Below are 19,885 nucleotides of genomic sequence, written 5' to 3'. Positions count from 1 at the left end.
GACTCTGCTGTCGCTAAAGCTGTGGCATAGTGGCTGAGAGTTCATACCGCGATGTCCGAAGTGCTGGCTAGTGCTTCTGCACGTCTAGCATCAATCTTTACACTCGATACAATAAATATTGTGCAAGGGAATAAAGAATGAGTGGCTGAGAGGTAGAAACTTGGACTAACTATTGTTTGGAGCAAATCCTCCCAGTAGGGTGATAAATTTCATTTATCTTTTGTAATTTTCTCGCAAAGCATTGTGGTATTCTAGGGATGAAACCAAATAACACCGAAACTACTAGAGTATGAAGCGTAAGGCAGTTATTGCGGTAAAAAATAGCCAACCATTACAGGGCCAGTCGTGTTTGCCTTTGAAAGAACCTGAGGCTCCCTCGTAATACGCCATTTATATATTTCATAGAACTTTCCCTTGCTTTTGTGTGTGCGTCTCGCTCTCACTGCAATGAACCTCTGAGCCACCAAGGAAAAAAAAAAGTTCATTACCGCAGCAGAAAGAATTTAAAAAATAGGACAGAAAATAAAAACGTTCTACGTGAGCAATAGTGCTCGCATACGGATGCGCAAGCCAGTCGGGGTGCTCCGACTAGAAACGCGGCTCTAAAATATTTTTTCCCTTCCCACTAACCCGACGCCAAGTCTTTCGTTTTTTTTATATTGTAGGATTTCTTTTATTTTGTTTGCGTCTGCGGCTGGCGCTGCACTGCAATACACGAGGCGCCATTTTTCAGAAGTCTATTGCAAACCCGTGCCGATGTACGCACTCTTCCAAGAATCGCTCTCCGAAAACTAGAGCCCGCCAACGCAGCTAAGGCGACTTCCATTACATGAAAGGCCAATAAGCCAACTGCACCGTGACCGCTGCCAGTGGATTTACTAAGCGAAGCTCGATAAGGCCGAGGACATTCGTCATTTGACCAGGCGCGCGCCTGCTACGATTACTCAACACTTCGCTCCTCAAAAACTGACTCCACGTCAATGCTCCTTCGGCGCTCCCAATATTGCGGCTGCCAGAAGCGGCCGTTTAACGGCAGGCCACGACGTATTCCTCGCTTATTCAAAGCAGCAGCATCTGGGCTTCGAAGGCTATAAGTGTTGCATTCCTTTCGCCGCAGCTCTCTGCTCTATCCCGCGTTCCCTCGCGAAAGGCTCATTTGTATCAGCTGGTTATTTTCGGGCAGCGCGATCATACATCACTTAGCTCGTGCGATCGCTCTTTCTCTCGCTCACGAAAGCGGCGCGGCAAGACACACCGGCAAATGTTGCTGTAGATTCCGGCACGTACAGTACTGCGAGATTGTCTTGTTGCTAGGCGAGCCGAGTCGGCGACACTTGTTGCTAGGCGTCTGTCGAGAGTCGGCCGCCATTTCGTGACAAACGCATTCATTCTGTGAGCGACCGGGTAATGCAGCCATGCGTTCGCAAGCCGATTATCGTGCAGTCAACTTTCTGCCCTGATGTAGTTCTAGCCGAACCTACACTCACTGCTACGATGAGTTAGCGAACCTGCTTTTTTTCTGTTTTCGTTTCTGTTCCTCGTTCCCTTGAACGATTTGTCGTCAACGCGAGCCTTGCTAAGATGTGGCATCAGTAGATTGAATCAACTGAAGTCGGCAGGTCAAGTCGGCATGAAATATTTGAGACTGAGTACTACAGTTAATTTAGGCGGAACTAGAACACTGAGACAACCACATGGAAATGACTTTTTTAGGCTTGTAGCGCCGCTCAGAAAGAGCAAAAAGGGAAGGAGGTAGCGGTAATGAAAGGGCACAGAAAACAGAGTGAGCGCTCACTGTTTTCGGTTCATTTTCATTACCCCTACCTCCTTCCTTTTTTTGCTCTTTCTGAGCTGCGCTACAAGCCTCAAAAAGTCATGACATACCAACTCGCCCAAACTGCCACGCTTTTGAAATGGAAATGAGATAGTGAACTGATTGCTTGAATAGATACTTCAAAGCCCGATTGACAAGGTTAAAATAAGTACACAATAAGTCAGTATCTTTTTCGGAAATCTTGCTTTCTTGCTTATGTGGACCCTTTCATCCATGATACCCGCCGTGGTTGCTCAGTGGCTATGGTGTTAGGCTGCTGAGCACGAGGTCGCGGGATCGAATCCCGGCCACGGCGGCCGCATTTCGATGGGGGCGAAATGCGAAAACACCCGTCTACTTAGATTTAGGTGCACGTTAAAGAACCCCAGGTGGTCGAAATTTCCGGAGTCCCCCACTACGGCGTGCCTCATAATCAGAAAGTGGTTTTGGCAGGTAAAACCCCATAATTTAATTTTTTTCATCCATGATGTGGCAGGAAGAAGCACGTGACCCAGAAAGCTTCGTATCGCGCGCGCTTTTGGCACCCATATTTGCCACGGAAAAGGAAAGCATTCAGTCCCGTAGTCGAATATCAGTACATGCCATGGAAGTTCTGAATTATTACACGCCTAATGCCTCGAGCTAATATATGTAGCCGTCGTGAGCATTTAAAAACAAAATTTCTTTACAAAAGCATCTTTTTCTACAATCTAGGCAATCTGGTGCCAGCTGTATGATCCGCTATATTTGCAGACCCTTGCAATTCGTTTGTTTCTGTTTCTAATGACACGGTGTAATAAGAGTGGGTGGGGACTTTACGTGATACAGGATACACCTCGCGCATTTCCAAATAAAGTGATATACAAACTTGTATTCCCGTCGTTAACCGCTATATTTTGTGAGCTGGACCAAAGGACAAAAGTGGCAGTATTTCGGGACATGCCTATCTTCCATAGGAACCTCTAATTTCACTCATACTGGACAACAGGCGATTCACAGAAGCAAAAATCTTGGGAGCCTGGCCTCACAGTTCATTAGCACAGACAGCAATCGGTGCACTTCTTCACTACCTGGAGACAACAGACTTGAGTGACCCACTGCATACATCCTGCACCTAACTTCGTGCATGTGAAAGTTCGATATCGACTCAAGTTCTTTCACTCTCCCTTTCACTCTCCCATACCTCTCCCCACGTGTGCAGTTGCAAACTGGACTCAGTCTTGTCAACCTCCCTGCCTTTGCTTTCTTCCTTCCCTCCCTCTCTAATCCCACTCATGATGCCTCATCTATATTTCTGCTGGAGAATGAAGTATATTGAAAACATAAGTCTAGTGTGCAGCATATTGCTATCCTCGCGATGCATGGCTAGCAATATACAGAGAAAAGTGGTGCATTCCCATGCATGTAAAATTGCGTGTAAATTCATTTAGCCGCACTGATTATTCCAGTAACAGTTGTAGACGTCGTTCCTGCGTAGCAGTACTGTGAAGAAATTTCAGTGTGCATTGCAACTAGCCAAACTGCCCCGAGGTACCGGTGGACGAATTTCTCCGGTAGTAATGATTATCGGGATTCCTGTAGCTTCAAAGCGCTGTGAGGTATTATCTCAAGCTGGACAGGCGACGTTTTTTTTAATCGTCATGATCTACCTATATTATATCCACTGCCGTAAGAAGTTGCCGTCTATGCCCATCAATCACCCCTGTTTAGCTCCACTCCCTGCAATACCTGCGCGTTTCTTAACATGATTAAGTGATTTCATCCTCGGACGTCCTGGACTTAGCCTCCCTATTTCTTGCCCCTATTGATTGTTCTGGTTGACGTGAGGCCATCATCTCTATTAATTACACCGACAATATAACTCTGCTTATCCTTCCTAATCCGAGTCAGAACATGAGGTAGGAGCGTTTGCTCACTAATGGATATGGCTCTCTTCTTGCTTCTCAACGTTACACGTACCATTTATTTTTACTCGCCTTGGAACGCTATAGTGTCTTCGGCTTAGCGCTCCTAAGCCCGAGCGCGCGGGATCAAATACTGGACAAGGCAGCCGCATTTCGATGGAGGCCAAATAGAAAACGCCCATGTACGCTGCATTAGGTGCGCGGTAAAGAAGCCCAGATGGTCAAACTTAATGTGGAGCCCATTGTTATGGCGTGCATCAAAATTATATCGTTGTTTTGGCAGGTCAAGGACAAGAATTTAAGTTTTGTTACCATTTAGCTTGCGGCAAGTTCACCCTCCAAGTTTCGGAAGATTGGGTAGCAGTAGAAAAATGAACTGCTCAGTTAATTCCCTACAATCCCTGTAAAAATCCCTGTAATCGATTACGGCGGTCTTTGTGATAGATATTGCGAATTCTCTCGCATATTTGAGGAATGTTGAGGAGCGGCCGTTTCCGGCTTGAGAATGGGCTGAGAAGGCCATCCAACGCAACTTCATTCACCAGGAGATTTCTTTGGCGCTGTCTGCATGCGCCTTGACTGGCAATAACTACACGAGTCACCTCTTGTGTTGCATGATGGGACAAGTTGAATTGTAAACCACAAGTTGATGAGTGGTAACATGCTGAATGTTGCACTTGATTATTCACAATATCTCAGAACACTCATTGCAAGCATGTCATGAATAACATCAGACATTCTAATTCTCAGTGCCTGACACCCTTCATAATCACCATGTCGCGATTTCCTTTTTAAAGAAATACGGCACGTATTGGGTCTCGGAGACCCTTCGTATTTCATTTGATTGCTGAAAAAAAAAGTGCTGTTTGTTTAGGTATTTCATGGTGAACAGTGGGAGAACCATTCTACCGCCCTCCCTCCTGCCCCAAAACTTTTTTTTTTCTATCGCAAAGAGCTTGCAAGCACGAGCTCCGTCTTCGGCACGATAGACTAAATTAGTCAATACGAAGCAAAATTTTATTTGATCTTGTACTGAGCCCATTAAATATCGACATGAAGACAGAGTTCTGCAAGCACTGCGCGGTATTAAACGTTCAGTGTCAGTAGACACTAAACGAAGTTCACTGCGAAGCTTCCCGAAGTGCACCATCTGCTGGGTCTAAGCACCAACAGCTCAGCATTTGAAGAAATCTTATTACCTCGATGATGCAATACCGTGTTTCCCGGGAGGTCTAGCGAACAACCAAAAGCACTTTTATTCTTTTCTCTCATCCGCTATTCCGCTGTTCATGCAGCGAGAAGCAATTGCGTGGCTTCAGTTCCGCACGCCCCTCAGCCGAGAAACAAACGTTCCCTAGGGCGACTGGCGGGTAGACAGGTTTGCTACCCATGAAAACCACTTGGGAGCAAGGCATTCGTTACTCCGGCCGAAAGAGCAGGAATGTGGCATCGAACTTTACTGCGGACAGTGGTATCACTCGGAGGCCGTCTTTCACTCTTAGAAAGGTTATTTGGTCTGCGCACTTAATTACGGATTCAAGTGCGCCTGGTAGAGTAAGGTGTTTCACGGAGAGATGTAGCTAGTGTAACGGACGAGTGAGAATAGCTTTCAGTAAGGGAACGTTCCCCAAGAATTCCTTTAGGTAGCGGACATTGCGTTACGACAGTGACCGACGCAATGCCAGAATGACGAAGCAAACAGAATAAATAAACGCGCTAGATACTGCAGCAGGCAAGCCTATTTCGCGGCGTAAATTAGGGAGACAAAACCCCTTTTGCAATGCTGCGTGAGCACGCGAAGCCTATAGTTGGTGATTCAACAAAATAATGAGCGGATATTTTTCTATAAGGAGAAAGTAATTGCGGTATCAATCAATAGAGTTAGTAAATACATGCATAGAAAAAAATTGTAATAACTTAGGTGATAAGCGCATGAAAGTCACGTACGTGGACATAAGTGGTGAAAAAAAAACTACTATTTAGCGACAACCAATTGCGATCGGACTGTCACGTTCTTTTATTTTGGCCGCGTTCCCGACTTAACAGCTCTGGGAAGCGCCACTTGACGCTGGTGCGTCACGTGTTTCATGTGCCACTGAGCTCGGTTTTGTTTCCGTTTCACAGCACTGTCCGCTCGAAGGGCGGAAGACCGTAGGGTTGTTGTCGCGAATCTTTTAGTGTAAAAAACACGGAATCTTAGTATATTTAAGCTTGTAATTGCTCGTTCAGTTTAGGTGTTGGAAAAGGGCCGTATATCATATCTCGATAAACGCATTTCTCATCTTCTCGTATGGTTCAGGCTTTCTCGCGTTAAGCGCGAAAGTTTTCGCCATGTGACCGAGCATACGAGGCGCCCGACTGCGATGACTAATCTCCATCACCACTGTTAGCTTCAAGACATTTCGCTGCAACAAAGATGGTCCCAGAATTTTCTTGGAAACAGATGCTCGAACAGGATCGCTTGATTTCTGTATAACGTTTCCTCTATTTATCCAGGTATGGTACATTAAAGAAAGCGATAACGACGATTTACTGTGAGGCACGGCGTAGTGGGGGACTCTTGATTAACTTTTACCACCTGGAGTTCTTTAACGTGCACCTAAACCTAAGTAAAGGGGTACACGGGCGCAACATGTGTTGTATTTCGTCAGTGGACTACGTTGTACGTAGACAACGTAAATACATGACAACATGAATATTCAGACTACGCAGACGTCGGAACCCACAAAAAAAGCAATATAAGTTACTTTGTCCACGTGGTATAGAATTTCTGAACGACGGTACGGAAGTCAAAACTGCATTCGGAACGTTTTCAGCACTTCCCTGTTCGAGACGAAATACTTCCTGCCATATTGATTCAATGCATTACGCAAGAAGTTTACCCTATTGCATGGTGAGAGAGATAAAAGTGTGGTGGAATTATTAACAGGAAGAATTTCATGCCAATGTCTGGCCTACGTCGGAGAGCTGAGGTAGGGTGTAGAACATGAAAACTAATTAGGCAATAGAAAGGCAAGGGCCAGTAGTAGAGAGCCAGTGCATTGGGAACAAGCACACTTTGTCACATAGAGCACAGAATATATATATGGGAGAATCACTGAAAGGTCGCGAATTGAGGAGATGTAGGAATCACCCACTGAAAGTACGACGTTCTTTTTTTTTTTCAAGAATTGCCAATAACTGGGAAGCCCAAACAAACCTTAAGCGCAATGCTAGCCAGTCCGTAACTGTGGTGCAAAACAAAATTTCACTCTCGTAAACTGAGTCTGCAAGAGCATCTGGGCCGGAAGAACGTGACGTCTAAACTTCTAGTTCCCCTGCAATGTATCCAATGCTTATGAGGTCCTTGCAGAAGTACTGCTAAAAAATAAGTCGTATATTGAATAATTGTTTGTATTACATCATTTTTTTTGTGGTTTCTCAGTAAGTTTTGATTACAAAATTGCGATATTTTGTCTTATGATTAACTACGCACTTGCCACCTATGGGATTGTTGTTTAACTTTAACGGTATTCGTGAAAGTTCTTAAAAAGATGTAGTCACTAGATTTTTTAAATTTCATTTATAAATGCAACACCTCACCACAATTAATTTAGCGGCTACCGAGCAAGAGTACTTCACCATTCCCATGCATTTAGATAGGAGCTCCTGATATGAATCCTCCTCTTAGATTATGTTGAAGTTTTACTTCAGAACACAAAACATGGCAGTGAACAAAGCAGGTAGGCGAAGCGTACGCAAATGCAGTAGACTATCGCTAACGCTGCTTAATTTCCTTCACTTCGTTCGCTGCTATACCAATGTCTTCCAGAGAACACGGACAAAGTTGGTTATAAAGGAATGACTACGAGATACGATGGTGGCAACGATGGTGGGAACGACGGTGTTCAGTTAGAAATCACCTTCTGCGCACTGGCAAATCATTCTGCTACCACTGATTAGCTAATTGGTAATAACTGTCTAACTTTACATATGCATGCATATTTGTGTAAGTTCGAACGTCCAATTGGGTATCACATTCGAGAACATCATCATATTCAAAAGTTTCCGATTGACTACCTTTTCCGGCGTCATTTATTTCCCGCGTTTAAGGTTGTGGAGCAAAACGCGAATGGAGAATGCGCATTGAAGCCGGGCACGCCTGTGCCGCGCGCACCGCTGCAGTACTTTCGAAAGGGGTTTCAAAGAGTCAACGCTACTCAACGACTGACTTGGCGACTGCAAAAAAAAAAAAAGGAGAAATAGACACGACGATGGCGTAGCAGTCGGTCGCTGCTAATAACAGGCAACTGATATGACCTCTTTTGTTCATTTTGCATTGCTTTGGTCTTATCTTGCTCTTCGTCAACCGCTTGGCGCTGCTACAGCAGCAGCCATGGCCAGAAGCAGCCAACAGCTACGTTATCGCCTTGTCACTTTTTCGCGGTCACCAAGTCAACCGTTGAGTAGCGTTGATACTTTGAAACTCCTTTTGGGGGCGCTGCTTTAGTGCACGCCAGATGATATGTTTATGATATGATATGTGATATGTCTATGCGAAATATGTATATTTGCGGACGTACGTCCGCAAACTTACGTCCGCAAACTTTCAAACGCGGAGAAATAACTAGGGAGAACGTGCCCTTCTGGGAAAAACTGCTGAATGTGATGTTTTCAAAGGCGATGCGCAATTTTAAATTCGTGATAACGCACTCTTGCGAGTGTTTATAAAATTAGGCAAATAGTTTTGACCAGTTAGCTAATCAATGATGGCAGAGTATTTCGCCAGTGTGCAGAAGGCAATCTTTCAAAGAACTCCGTTGGTCCTGTCGTCATGTCTACTGGCCACTTATGTTTAAACAGCTTGGCTCACATTAGCTATATACATGGCATAACTGAAACCTGAAACAAAGCGCGAAACACAAAGCGTGGAACGTGAGCTTCTCCTACTTGTAGCACGCTCGCTTTGTCGTTATTGTCGGGGACCGTTAGGTTGCGCATTAAAGAAAGCGTTAACAAATTAGAGGACGCCTAAGCTTCGCCTTTAGGAGAGGAAGCCTATAGCGTTCAAATATTCCTGGCTGCTTTTCACGCTTCCCGGCAACTGCAGCTTATGTAACCATGTTTACCGGGTAAGGCTGGCGGCGAGCGCTATACACGAAGGCGAAGTTTCAGGTACAAACGCGGCCTCTTGACTGGGCCGCGATGCGGTGGAGGGGAGCGCCGTCTGGAGGTGCCGCAACAAACCGGGCGCGCCGCTTCACGGCCTTTATGATATGCGCGCGCTAACCTGGGAGGCCATGGCCGCTCCACGAATTAGTAGAAACGCTGGAAAAGCGGTTTGTGTTTTTTTTGTTTTCGCGTAACAGAATTATGTTTTGTCTTATATTCAAATTACTATGCGACGCAGTCGTCGCTGTAGGGTGCGTGTAGGTTGTACTGTGCGATATTTCTACGTATTTTACCCTAAGACATTCGTTTAGTTCATTGTAACTACCTTGCACCAGAAGAAGGGCATCCGTGATTGGGCATGCGTAGCTCGAAATCGTTTTGCCGACACGACGTCCGACACTGGACGTCGGATTGTTTGCGACACGGGGCCCTTAACGCTGTGGCGTTGAAACCGTGGTGGCTGGCATTTGGCTAGGGCCTCAATGCTCAGGCGGAAAGTTGCAGCCTGTATACCTGTCGCAGAGCCTTGTTTTATTCCCACTTTCACATAACCTTCTATCACCGTTGTGATCTCAATGTTAAATTAGTTAAAATTAAATTGTGGGGTTTTACGTGCCAGAACCACGATCTGATTATGAGGCACGCCGTAGTGGGGGACTCCGGAAATTTGGCTCTCTGGGGTACTTTGACGAGCGCCTAAATCTAAGTACACGGATATTTTCGCATTTCGCCCCCATCGAAATGTGGCCGCCGTGGCAGGGATTCGATCCGGCGACCTTAGCAGCCCGGCACCACAGCCACTAAGCAACCACGGCGGGTGACCTCAAGGTGACCTTTCCTTACCACGTGCGCGGCACCGCAGGGCAGCTTTTGCGCTTAGTGCAGAAAGAAAAGACCAACCCAGGTGAGCTTCATCGCGATTATAATAGTATGACAATGGCTATGATGCGTTCTTCGTCAGACATCTTGGTCGCACGAGGGAGGTTACCGCAGCGCAGCGGTATAAAAGGTGATATTGGCAGCTATTGGGTGTTTACAACGTTTCAAAAAAAAAACAAAGAAGGAAAGAAAGATTAGACACAGCTATAACAAAAAAAAGAAAGATTGCGTGCAACTTTGCTCTGGCAGCTTGATTTAGGGCGTCCAATTTTCATGTATTGTTGTCAACGCTCTTCGACGCAGGACTGCCGAATTAAAGTACACAAGAAAGATGCTCAGGGAACTGGTGACCCGGTCGGCGTGTACGTTCTTGATGGCCTATCGTGCGAACAGTGTTTGTCCCTCAAGGGAAAAGGGTGTTTTGTAGAATGACCCTAATGCTAGCTGGCGGTACTGTGTCCGTCTAAAACTGCCTCAGTTTGTACGCGGCTTTTACTTTTTTTAGGCGGAAGTTTTCGAGGTAGATACTACTGATGAGGCTGGAAAAGAACATGATTTCACAAACGAACGGTCAGGAAAGGCGAGACTCCCATTCTACAGAAGGAAAACCTTTCGCTACAATGACGTCATCTCCGTTACTATGTGGCGAAAATTCTGTATATAACGAGTCACATATGACTTGCTCTTTAGGCTAAACCATGCGTTTCTTCATGCTACTGCTTGAGTCAGCCGTAGTATTCCGGAGCGCATCCTTCTCATAACAACGTTTGCAAGCTCTGCCTGCCACAATTATTTTAATTTTCAAGGTCCTTGTGCGCCTTGTTCCGCGGACGAACCAGGCGTACACCATGCGGATGTTTTTTTCTTTGTTTTTCATCAAGGCAAGGCTGGCGCCGCCTGTCACAATCTGGAAACTCGCAAATAATGCGTGTGCTGTTTTACCATGAGCAAGGCACATTGTGGTACTCTTACTTTCTAGAATTGTTTTTCAGTTGTCGTGCATTGCCCCAAACGACGTGTAGAAATCACTAGACGGGACTGCTAACTGAAAAAAAAAATTCCACTATGTACAACTTCCGCCTAGAATTTTGTTACTTAGTTGTCGATTTGCCCGAAACAAAGAAATTAGCCTGGCTGCCTAAATCACGTCAAATCCTAAGCATCCTCAACTCCAAATTTAGTCGGAGCACGCCTAGAGAAATGCATGGCGGTAGTGGACCGTCCACGAAGGTTATGCGTGGGTGGAAGAACAGGCTCAATGGATGTGAGGTAATGATGCACTTAATAACACCTTACCATACCTTGATTAAAGAATGAAAGCTTATTCAGTATGAAAGATGCTGATAAGATCAAGTGAGCTAGACTAGTCTACACATCAACAAATGGGACAATATCGCACACGCCGACGAAACAAGGAAGTATCTATTGAAGTAAACCAGGGGCCAAATTCACCAAGCTTTTCCTTCGTACGTGTTCTTTCACGTTGGCCAGCTGGATTCATCAATCGCACGCAGGTGGAGCACTAGTATCGGGTGGGATTTAGGAAAAATTCCTAGCGTAAGAATTTTTTGTATGTGTGCGAATGCGAGCCCATATTCCTTACATTTCTTCTCGTGTTGGCACCCCGTCCGTGTAATTTTGTTGCACCCTGGACAGCGCTACTCGTATTCCTTCTGGGCAACGGTGCAAGTAACCGGATATGTTTTTGGTGTTGTTGCACTGGCACTCGATACTACACCGATATATATCGCGAGGGCAGTAACGTCGCGGCTATTTTACTTTTCTTCTTGCATGTGAATATCCGATTTCACCACAAAATACGGGTTCATATTCCGCGTCGCTATTGGCAGTTTACTGATTTATGTTTTACAAAATGTTTCTTTTCCTCGTCCTACAAACACGTTACTGTGCAATGAGTTGTGTTCCCACGTCCTTCATAATTATTCTGTATGCCCGTCATCGATATGCGTACACGATGCCTCATATTGTGCACGCTTGCTTCCAATGTGATTTGATAGGTTCAGTTCTGGCTTACTCTTAGGTATATGGAAAGTTAACCTCTTAAAATGTATTTGTGTACCTTCTTGTGATCCACCTTTACTCGTTGTTTTATAAAAAGGTCGTGCAAGATATTCTACATAAAATAGAAAACAAAGCTTACGAGAACGCCAATGTGATGTGCTAAGACAAAAACAGCCCACTAATTTCAACACGTGACCTGTGTTTAAAATGTAATACAGGTTTTCTTTTTTTTTCATTAGAGAGGCACTTAAGGAAGGCCCATAATTAATGGCTTATTAACAAACCACGGGTACTTCCACCAGCATACCAATAAGGTGAAGGCGGCACCAACGTTGAACACATCCTCCTAATGGACCCAGCGACAGCATTGGCCCTAATGCAACGGTCACCGTGGACTGGACGATTAATCTTATGAACGCAACTGGTCAATTACCAGCTGCCTAGACACCAGCAATCGCCGTGGCGTTAATTGAAGCCCTGGCACACGTCCCACGCCTGTCACCTACGCTGAGCTCTTTCGGCCCTGCAGTCCTTTTTTTGTCTTCTTTTCTTTTCCTAATGAAGCAGGTGCCAAGGCGCTTGCTCCACTTTAGGCGCGAAATCAACCCTAGTGGTCGGAGCTCTGACGTCACTGCTAGTGCAAAAGTTGATCCCAGTTCTTTTCACTGCCGGCAGTGTAGCGAGGCTGCCATCTACACAAAGTCCACAAGCTTTTTTTCTGTCTCCATTATGCCACCGGCACAAAAAGAGTCGGTACGTGGTTACGACACAGCACATGAGATAACAACAAAAAGCGTGGCTACTCCTCTCTACGGCACAATCTAATAGTTTCAGTTTTCCTTTGTATTGCTGTTTCGTAACTGGGTGCCGGGCACACTCGGTCACGCTTAGTTGCCTGTGCTCAATTTCTAGGCTGCATTGTGGAAGTTGTTCCTTTCCCCCTCTGGCTTCGCAACAAGAGAGGCTCTGGTTGAACCATTTTTACTCGTCGCAAAGCTACTCTTGCGCAAGAAAAGAAAGACTGCTTCCAGTTTCACCTCGACATCGTTGAGCAGCTGCCGCAACCTGAGCACGCGGCTACTTCGTCATTTTACCCACGACACAACTTGGCGCAACTGCGGCTCATATTAAAGTTGTGACACGCTCGCCATTGTGCCATGGTAACAGACCGCCGGTTATTGTGCTACGCGTTACCCCAACTGCCGATAGCTCCATTTTTTAACTCCCTAGCAAACGCTCATGAAGAACCAAGACTGTATTGAAGAGATTAACGAAGCGCTATCAGAAAAGATGGCGAGATGTTGTCATACTGATGTAAGGGACAGCAGTCCCTAGAATACAACAGGCGAACCGGGCAGAAGGTAACGCAAATCCATTAACTTATGAAGCTTACAGGGTTTAGGTGAACTTCAGAAAAAGGTTGTCAGTTTAGGTAAACGTAAAAATAACACGTTTAGCATATTTGCAAAGCTATGGCAACAAAAGTACGTGGCATTAAATATACGTCCCGTATATGCATAGATCCAAAGCACAGTAATCGTACATCAATATATGGGAAAAAAGCGGAAGCGTTTTAAGAAGTCAAGTGGGACAATGTCCAGTCCAGCGCAAAAAAATAAATTGCGTCGGCTAGATAAACCAGCACTCGCGCTGGTAATACCTCAAGCACTAACGTAAACATTCAGTCGTTACCTACGGAGCACTTTTTTGCAACCCCCACTTCAGGTGCCATGTTCCCTTCACTTCGATTAGACCTAATGCAGCGAAAAAGCTGCTTATGTTGCCTCACGTTAAGTGAACTCATTGCTATGACCCCTGAAACCGCGACAGAACACTTCTAAGGGAAGCTATTACACTCGTGCACAATACGTATTCCGTCAACTGCGTTCTTAAAGTACGCAGAAGCGGCTAAGAAGTACAGGACGAGTGAGTCCGATAAAATAGATACAATTTTATGGAACATGTACGCCAGTTAAGTAATAGGGGACGCTAAGCACCATCTAGTAGAAAGCTGAGGTAAACTGAAACTTGCATCTCCCGCAGCACAAAAAATAAATTAACTAAATGAACATATGCACGTCTGCACACACACACACAACGTCTGGAGACGACGTCATAACCCAGGCCGAGATTTTTAACAAAGGCATACTTCTTGTGTCTCACACAAAATGCAGGGTATAATAAAATAAAAATAAGAACACTCCTACAACATTCGGGGATATTCCATTCTCTTCACAACTTTGTCTCATAATAGGCGCCTGCTGCCGAATCATCCAGTGTAAAGAAAGTGCATTGCAGGCCCTCTTCGTGAAGGCTAAGAACTTATATGCTTTGTTAACTGATCATGCATTGTTAATAAAAAAAAATTGGAGATCTGGCCTAATTTTTTTCTAGCATGGGCATTCTGAGGCAATTTTAAAGGCTACACCCCTTGTACTTCACCGCATGTGGGGCGTAACGACGCCATAATAGACCGCTCTTACGGCAAGTTTCACTATGCTGCAAGTGGCCTTCAAAGCATGCTTGTAGTATTATAGTCCCTACCAGGCTCAAGGGCAACTATGGTAAGGAGCCTGTTGAGTTCGTACCACGACAAACACGTTTAGTAAGCAGTCGTAAACAAAAGGCCGGGCAGGTGAAATTAATGATTATGCAGATCCAGCGTGCATCGAGAAACGTGCGTTAAACGACGTATAGCCCTCGCGAAGTGGGTACTGAAGTGCTATGAATTTGCCAATGACGTCACCATGCTCGTCCGAGCACGGTGACGCCCGTGTTGTTGATGTTGTTGTTGTTGTCCTGAGTGGCCGTTGCACATACCCACAGTGGGGGATTGGCCATGAATCGGGTGGTTAAATTAGGTGCATAAAAATATTAATAATAACAAGGGAGTTAACAATTTGAGCGTTGGAGTTTAAAAGTAAACGTTCTGTGTTTGGAGAAAAAAATACAATCAGAATAAAACCGGGTATAAAAATAATAATAATACTAGATAAGAACTAAAAGAAAGCTATGGGGGGGAGGGAGAACGATCAGTCTAACGTGGAAGTCGATTGGTTTCGACGAGGTAACCTTGGATTGCGAAGCAAACATTTCTGCGACTGAACCCAACAATGGAGGCTCCAAAAGATAGCCTCACAGGCACTGATGAATTTAGACCAATAGTGCGAAACGGGAGTTCGAGTGGTAGTAGTCCGTGTCCGCTGCGCTCACCTTTCTCTTCCTCTCGTCCCCAGATGCACCGGTAGAGCCAGCAGTGGGGCGTCACCACGCACACCGTGACCAGGATGGTGGCGGTGACAAGGCCCGCGCACGACGCCACCAGGATCAGTCGATCCTCGTCGGTGAGCTCGAGCATCCTTCCCGCTTCAGTTCTGCCCGCAAGCGCGTGCAACGGCGCAGATCAACCTGCAGCAGCAAAGACAACGGGTCAGGACAAAAGGCAAGAAGAAGTATTTTAATGATTGGAAAATGTAGAGAGGTCGGCCGGATAATGGAGCATCTGGCCTGCTACTCTACGTAAGGGAGGGGGAAGAGGGGAAGAAAAGGGGTCACAATGAGGGATGATAATGGGAGGAACGAGGTTAATGACACATTACACAACTGGTATCACAGGCGTGAGTCCAGGCCCGTGTCACCGAGGAAATGTGAAAGTGCACGCATTGTCTCTGTCGTCTGCCAACTCTGTGGCCACGCGCCTAGCAAGAGGTCCTCCGACAGTGGTCCAGTCGTCCAGTCTGTCCAGTCCTCGGACAGACTCCCCGGACTGTTCAGTGTGTGGCGCTGTAGAGACTATAGAACATGTGCACGTGGTGTGCCCTGAATATGCGCGAGAAAGACTGACATTGGCAGATACATTGAGGACAAAAGGCAAAAGGCCAACAAAGGTCAGGCAGGTCAGGTCAGGCAAAAGGACAACGGGTCAGGAGCGCGCGTCACCAGCCACGCTGGAGGAGACACCGCCGGCAATAGGCCCACCATGCAGACTGCGTACCGGGTGATTTGCATGTCAGCAACGGCACGAGCACTGTTTGCGTGGTAAAGTCATAAAACAAGTCCAACGATGAAAGAAACGGAAACACCGGAAGAAACAACAGTACAGCTGCGAGCGACTTTCCTTCCAGTCCGATCTCCTGTTTTCGCAGGGTTTAGGGCATCCTCTCTCAAAACAGGCATGAATGAAGTATTCCCGCAACCAGTAGTGGAACAAGAGTGCACTTAAGAAGAGTGTATTTGCGCTCACCTTAAATAAACGCCAGCGCTGCGCACCTCAATCTCCTGACTCATTTTTTCAAAGCGCTAAGCCTTCTAGTTTAGAGTTAAAAAGATGAAAACAATTTGTTGCTTACATATTTACTGCCTGCTTAACTAATGGTAAGAGACGCTGTGCTTCTCACTCCTGTGGTCACGTGAGCTGGAAAGCCGACAACAGCGGCTCTAAATTTCCATGGCAACATAGCAAAGACAAATCGATTGTATAGCTTCGCGAGGCAGAGTTCAGGCAAATTATAAGCAACATTCTGTGGCAAGGCCCAAAGCTGCCGACGCGCAAATACAAAGTCCATTGTTCAGCTCTAATCAATCATGTGGCGGGCTCACGCGGATGAATAAGGTGGTAAAGGCTTACGTTAATTATGCGTTTATTTCGATAAATTCTCAGCACAATAGTAAAAGTATGACGCCGTTGAAGCGAGAACACTGTCATCGATCTTCGGATAGAATGCCGCTGCTGGAAACTTCGACGCTAAATACAGGTGCGTCTTCCAAGAAATCCGCTTCAATTAAGCTTTACTAGCAACCCCTAACCTAGGAAGCCATTCACCAAGGTTTAAAACTTTATTAAGATCATGCAGGACAAAGGAATCCGCTGGCTTGCAAAGCACTTCGCATCAATTTGTCAAATAATTCCCGTGACTATAGTCGACTAACAAGAAAGAAAAATTACGAGCAATCATTGAGCATAAAGCAAGAAAAAATAACAGCAGAAGTCATAACATTTACGGTAGTGTACTCTTCCCCTTACAGGACACTACCCCAAAAGCAGAAGGGTAATATTATTGAACAACCGTCACAAAAACTGAACAGCAGCGGCTCCGAACATCCGTACATGAAAGCAAGTTTCTTGAGACATTCTGCTATTGAACGTTACCTGAACGATACCTGAACCTCCGCCTCTAAGGGATGCCCGTGCCAGAATACCTACGCTGCCAAAATTTAACAACAGCAATCCCAAGTTGCGGAACGCGAGAAGACATCCGACGTGTATCCCCGCCACAGATATATGTATGCTATCTTGAAAAGAGCTACGAAAACAGGTCAGAGTGGTGAAGGGTCCTGATTTTAATCTTGGGCATAAATACTACAACCTCTCAGAAACCGCATCGCTCAAAAGACCGACAATTGCCTACGCAATAACACACCATGACGGCCCTTACAGCATCGACGCACTTTCTGGTAATTAAGAGGCCACACGCTGTCAGGATTGGGGGCTCAATCCCATCGCTCGAGATCCGTTACCAAGATTGGAGTCCGGCATGAATTCGAAGGTAGCTGGCCCATGCCGTCGTCCAACTTATCCACGCCGAGGACGTTGATGAAGGGAAGAACTGCTTCTCATCGAGAACGAGGAATATGGGTTTATTTAAAGAAATTAAATAAGTCTAACATGACTGCTTGAGAAAAAGAGTCAGTCCAACATGACTGCACGAGAGAAGTGTATCAGTCTAACATGACTGCCCAAGAGAAGTGTGTCGAGCATCCGCACAACAGCAGTTTTTATACACTCGCTCCGCCGGCGATACAAGGCGGCGAATGTTCGCTTACTCATCGTCAACTTGCCGCCGCCCCGCAGAACAGTTTACGTACACAAAGGCAAACACATTCCGATGCCCGACGCCAGCGTCGGAGGGGTGCCGTTCCGGGAAGTATCGGAGCCAATGGTGGGTAGCTCGTTGTCTTGCGTCTGGTCGGAGCATGGGAAGCAACACAAAACGGCTTTCCCGTGGCAGCTTGCTCATGCGCAGCAGATCAGGTCCGCGCTGGAGAGCTCCGGCACCATTGTTCGCCCACCGAACTCGTTCCGTCACAACGGCGATGGGGCTGGTGGATGGAGGCGGTTTTCAGCACAAAGCCCGCTTCTTCGAACGCCTCCTAGCTGCAGCGACGGAGAGTGGGGGATGCGCGTCTTGTCCCCCAGTAGTAATTGGGTGGCAATTTTGCCTTGCAGCTCGCCATTCTTAACAACGCAACCTCGCAAACAACACGCTACCGGTACATATTACAACCATCATCAATGACCACGTGAATTTCATCACAGTAATGGTTATGCTCAAACGGGTACCTCACCTTCAGAGTTTTGAGGGAAGTGCCAAAGGAAACGCGCTAATCTAAGAATACAATTGGCTGCGTCCGTAACAAAGTAAGTTCTGGAGTCTTAGGTGCCATAACCACGATCTAATTATAAGGCACACCGTAGTATGGGAACTCCGGATTATTTGTGACCACCTCGAGTTCTTTAGCGCACACCCAGTGCCAGATACGTGGGCGTTGAGTGCGCCCATGTACACGCACACGCACACACAGACGCTTCATGTATGCCTTGATTCGACTACGTCCTCTTCGCGCTTCGTTGGTGCTTCTTACGGAGTACGAACGTGCTCACATCAACACTGTGGTAGAGGAGGACACGACGTGCCAGCTACAATGTCCTAGACGAGTGATGTTGTCTCCGTTGCATGCCCTAGCATGTCTCCCGTAGAAAAATGTGGTCTGCAAATAACGTGCCTTACGGGAGAAACAAATAGCAAAAGAATATAACGCGCAGAAACAACATGCAGCACATCGGCGTCCGCTGCTACGTTTGAGGGGCACCAGCAAACCGCAGCACCGACGTCGTCCTCGTCAGCCTTGTGAGAATCCATCTTATGCGCGAGATCAATTAGGGAAAATGAAGGTGCCGCATTGATAGTAAAAGGCGCACACAGCGAACACATTACGAAGGAGAGGGAAAGCATTGAATAAATTCTTATAAAATGTAGAATAACTTTAGCGAGGGTTATATTCACCATGGGCTTTATGTACTAATGAAGTATAAGGGGAATATAAGTGGAAGAAAAGCCAACTTGCTCAAGGCGAGAGGCCAGCAATGTATTTTTGAAGGAGCCGTATGTTACTGTACCGATTGGGCAAGGGTGTCGGCTATGGCCTCATCGACTTACTTCGTTGCTTAGGTTTGTGCACGAAACCTAACGTTGGGGGTGTTAGCAAGCGCCACTCACGGCCATGGTGTCGGATGGGGAAGATTCTTTGATCGGCAGGCATCACGTGGAACGTGATCTTCGAAAGCAATTGGCCAATACGCCCTCGTATGCTGCCTCCAGATCACCAAGGCAGTTAGAGTGGAAACCCTAGCTTTGCAATACCTTACAGGAATGAAGGAGAACAAGGGGCTCAATGTTTAGCAAAATCATGCAAAGCGAATAGAGAACAAAGTGAAGGACAGAAAAGCGGAACGTAACTGTTTCTGTATTCAACTGTACAGCCTCCTATGAGCGAGGACAGTATTTTGGGTAAGTATAAATCTAATAAAGCCCAAGGGAAAAATCGCAGTTTTGCCACAAAGGTGAAGCACTGATTGCGATTGCAAATTATTAGACCGCTAGAGAAATTAAGGTCACAGTAGTTTTATTGGCCGGATAATTTGCAGTAAACGTTCGCTTAGTAATTATAATTACACACATGACGTCACGAGCACGAAGGCAAACATCAACAGATTCGACTCGATGAGTGCTGACACTGGCTACTACAACACAGCGTGATCAAGAGCGTCAGCAGCGGCAAACGCAAACGTCGTGCTACCACTGGCTTGCTTCAACGCGTCTGTGAAACTTCAACTTACCCAAGTTGCAACATTAGGCGCGCGAAAACACAGCCCACACGAAGCGGCCAGTCTTTTCGGGTAGCCTAGTCACTGTACCCGCAGTAGGTATACTCATCATCACAGGGCGCTGGCGGCTGCGCTCGGCTGAGCCACGCCCACCAACGGCCGAGATAGGCTTAGCGCGTTTACACCCCCCCCCCTCCCCGTTTTGACAGCGCTACACTGGGCCAACGGGAG

The 19,885-nt window shown here is 46.3% G+C and overlaps 1 protein-coding gene across 4 annotated transcripts in view; it reads right to left on the bottom strand.

The window, feature by feature from the left end:
• LOC135899725 (synaptotagmin-1-like) overlaps nt 1-19,885 on the bottom strand; it is a 270,674-nt gene that overhangs the window by 54,850 nt on the left and 195,939 nt on the right. For all 4 annotated transcript variants that reach the window (XM_065429048.2, XM_065429070.2, XM_065429056.2 and 1 more), the window contains one exon: nt 14,983-15,177. In XM_065429048.2, coding sequence (XP_065285120.1) covers nt 14,983-15,127 — 145 coding nt within the window. In that variant the 5' untranslated portion in view covers nt 15,128-15,177. The remainder of the gene's footprint in view (nt 1-14,982; nt 15,178-19,885) is intronic.

The sequence above is a fragment of the Dermacentor albipictus genome, chromosome 10, assembly GCF_038994185.2.
Source record: "Dermacentor albipictus isolate Rhodes 1998 colony chromosome 10, USDA_Dalb.pri_finalv2, whole genome shotgun sequence".
Lineage (NCBI taxonomy): Eukaryota > Metazoa > Arthropoda > Arachnida > Ixodida > Ixodidae > Dermacentor > Dermacentor albipictus.
Note: the sequence above shows the minus strand (reverse complement) of the source record. Positions and strands in the feature narration are given on the sequence as shown.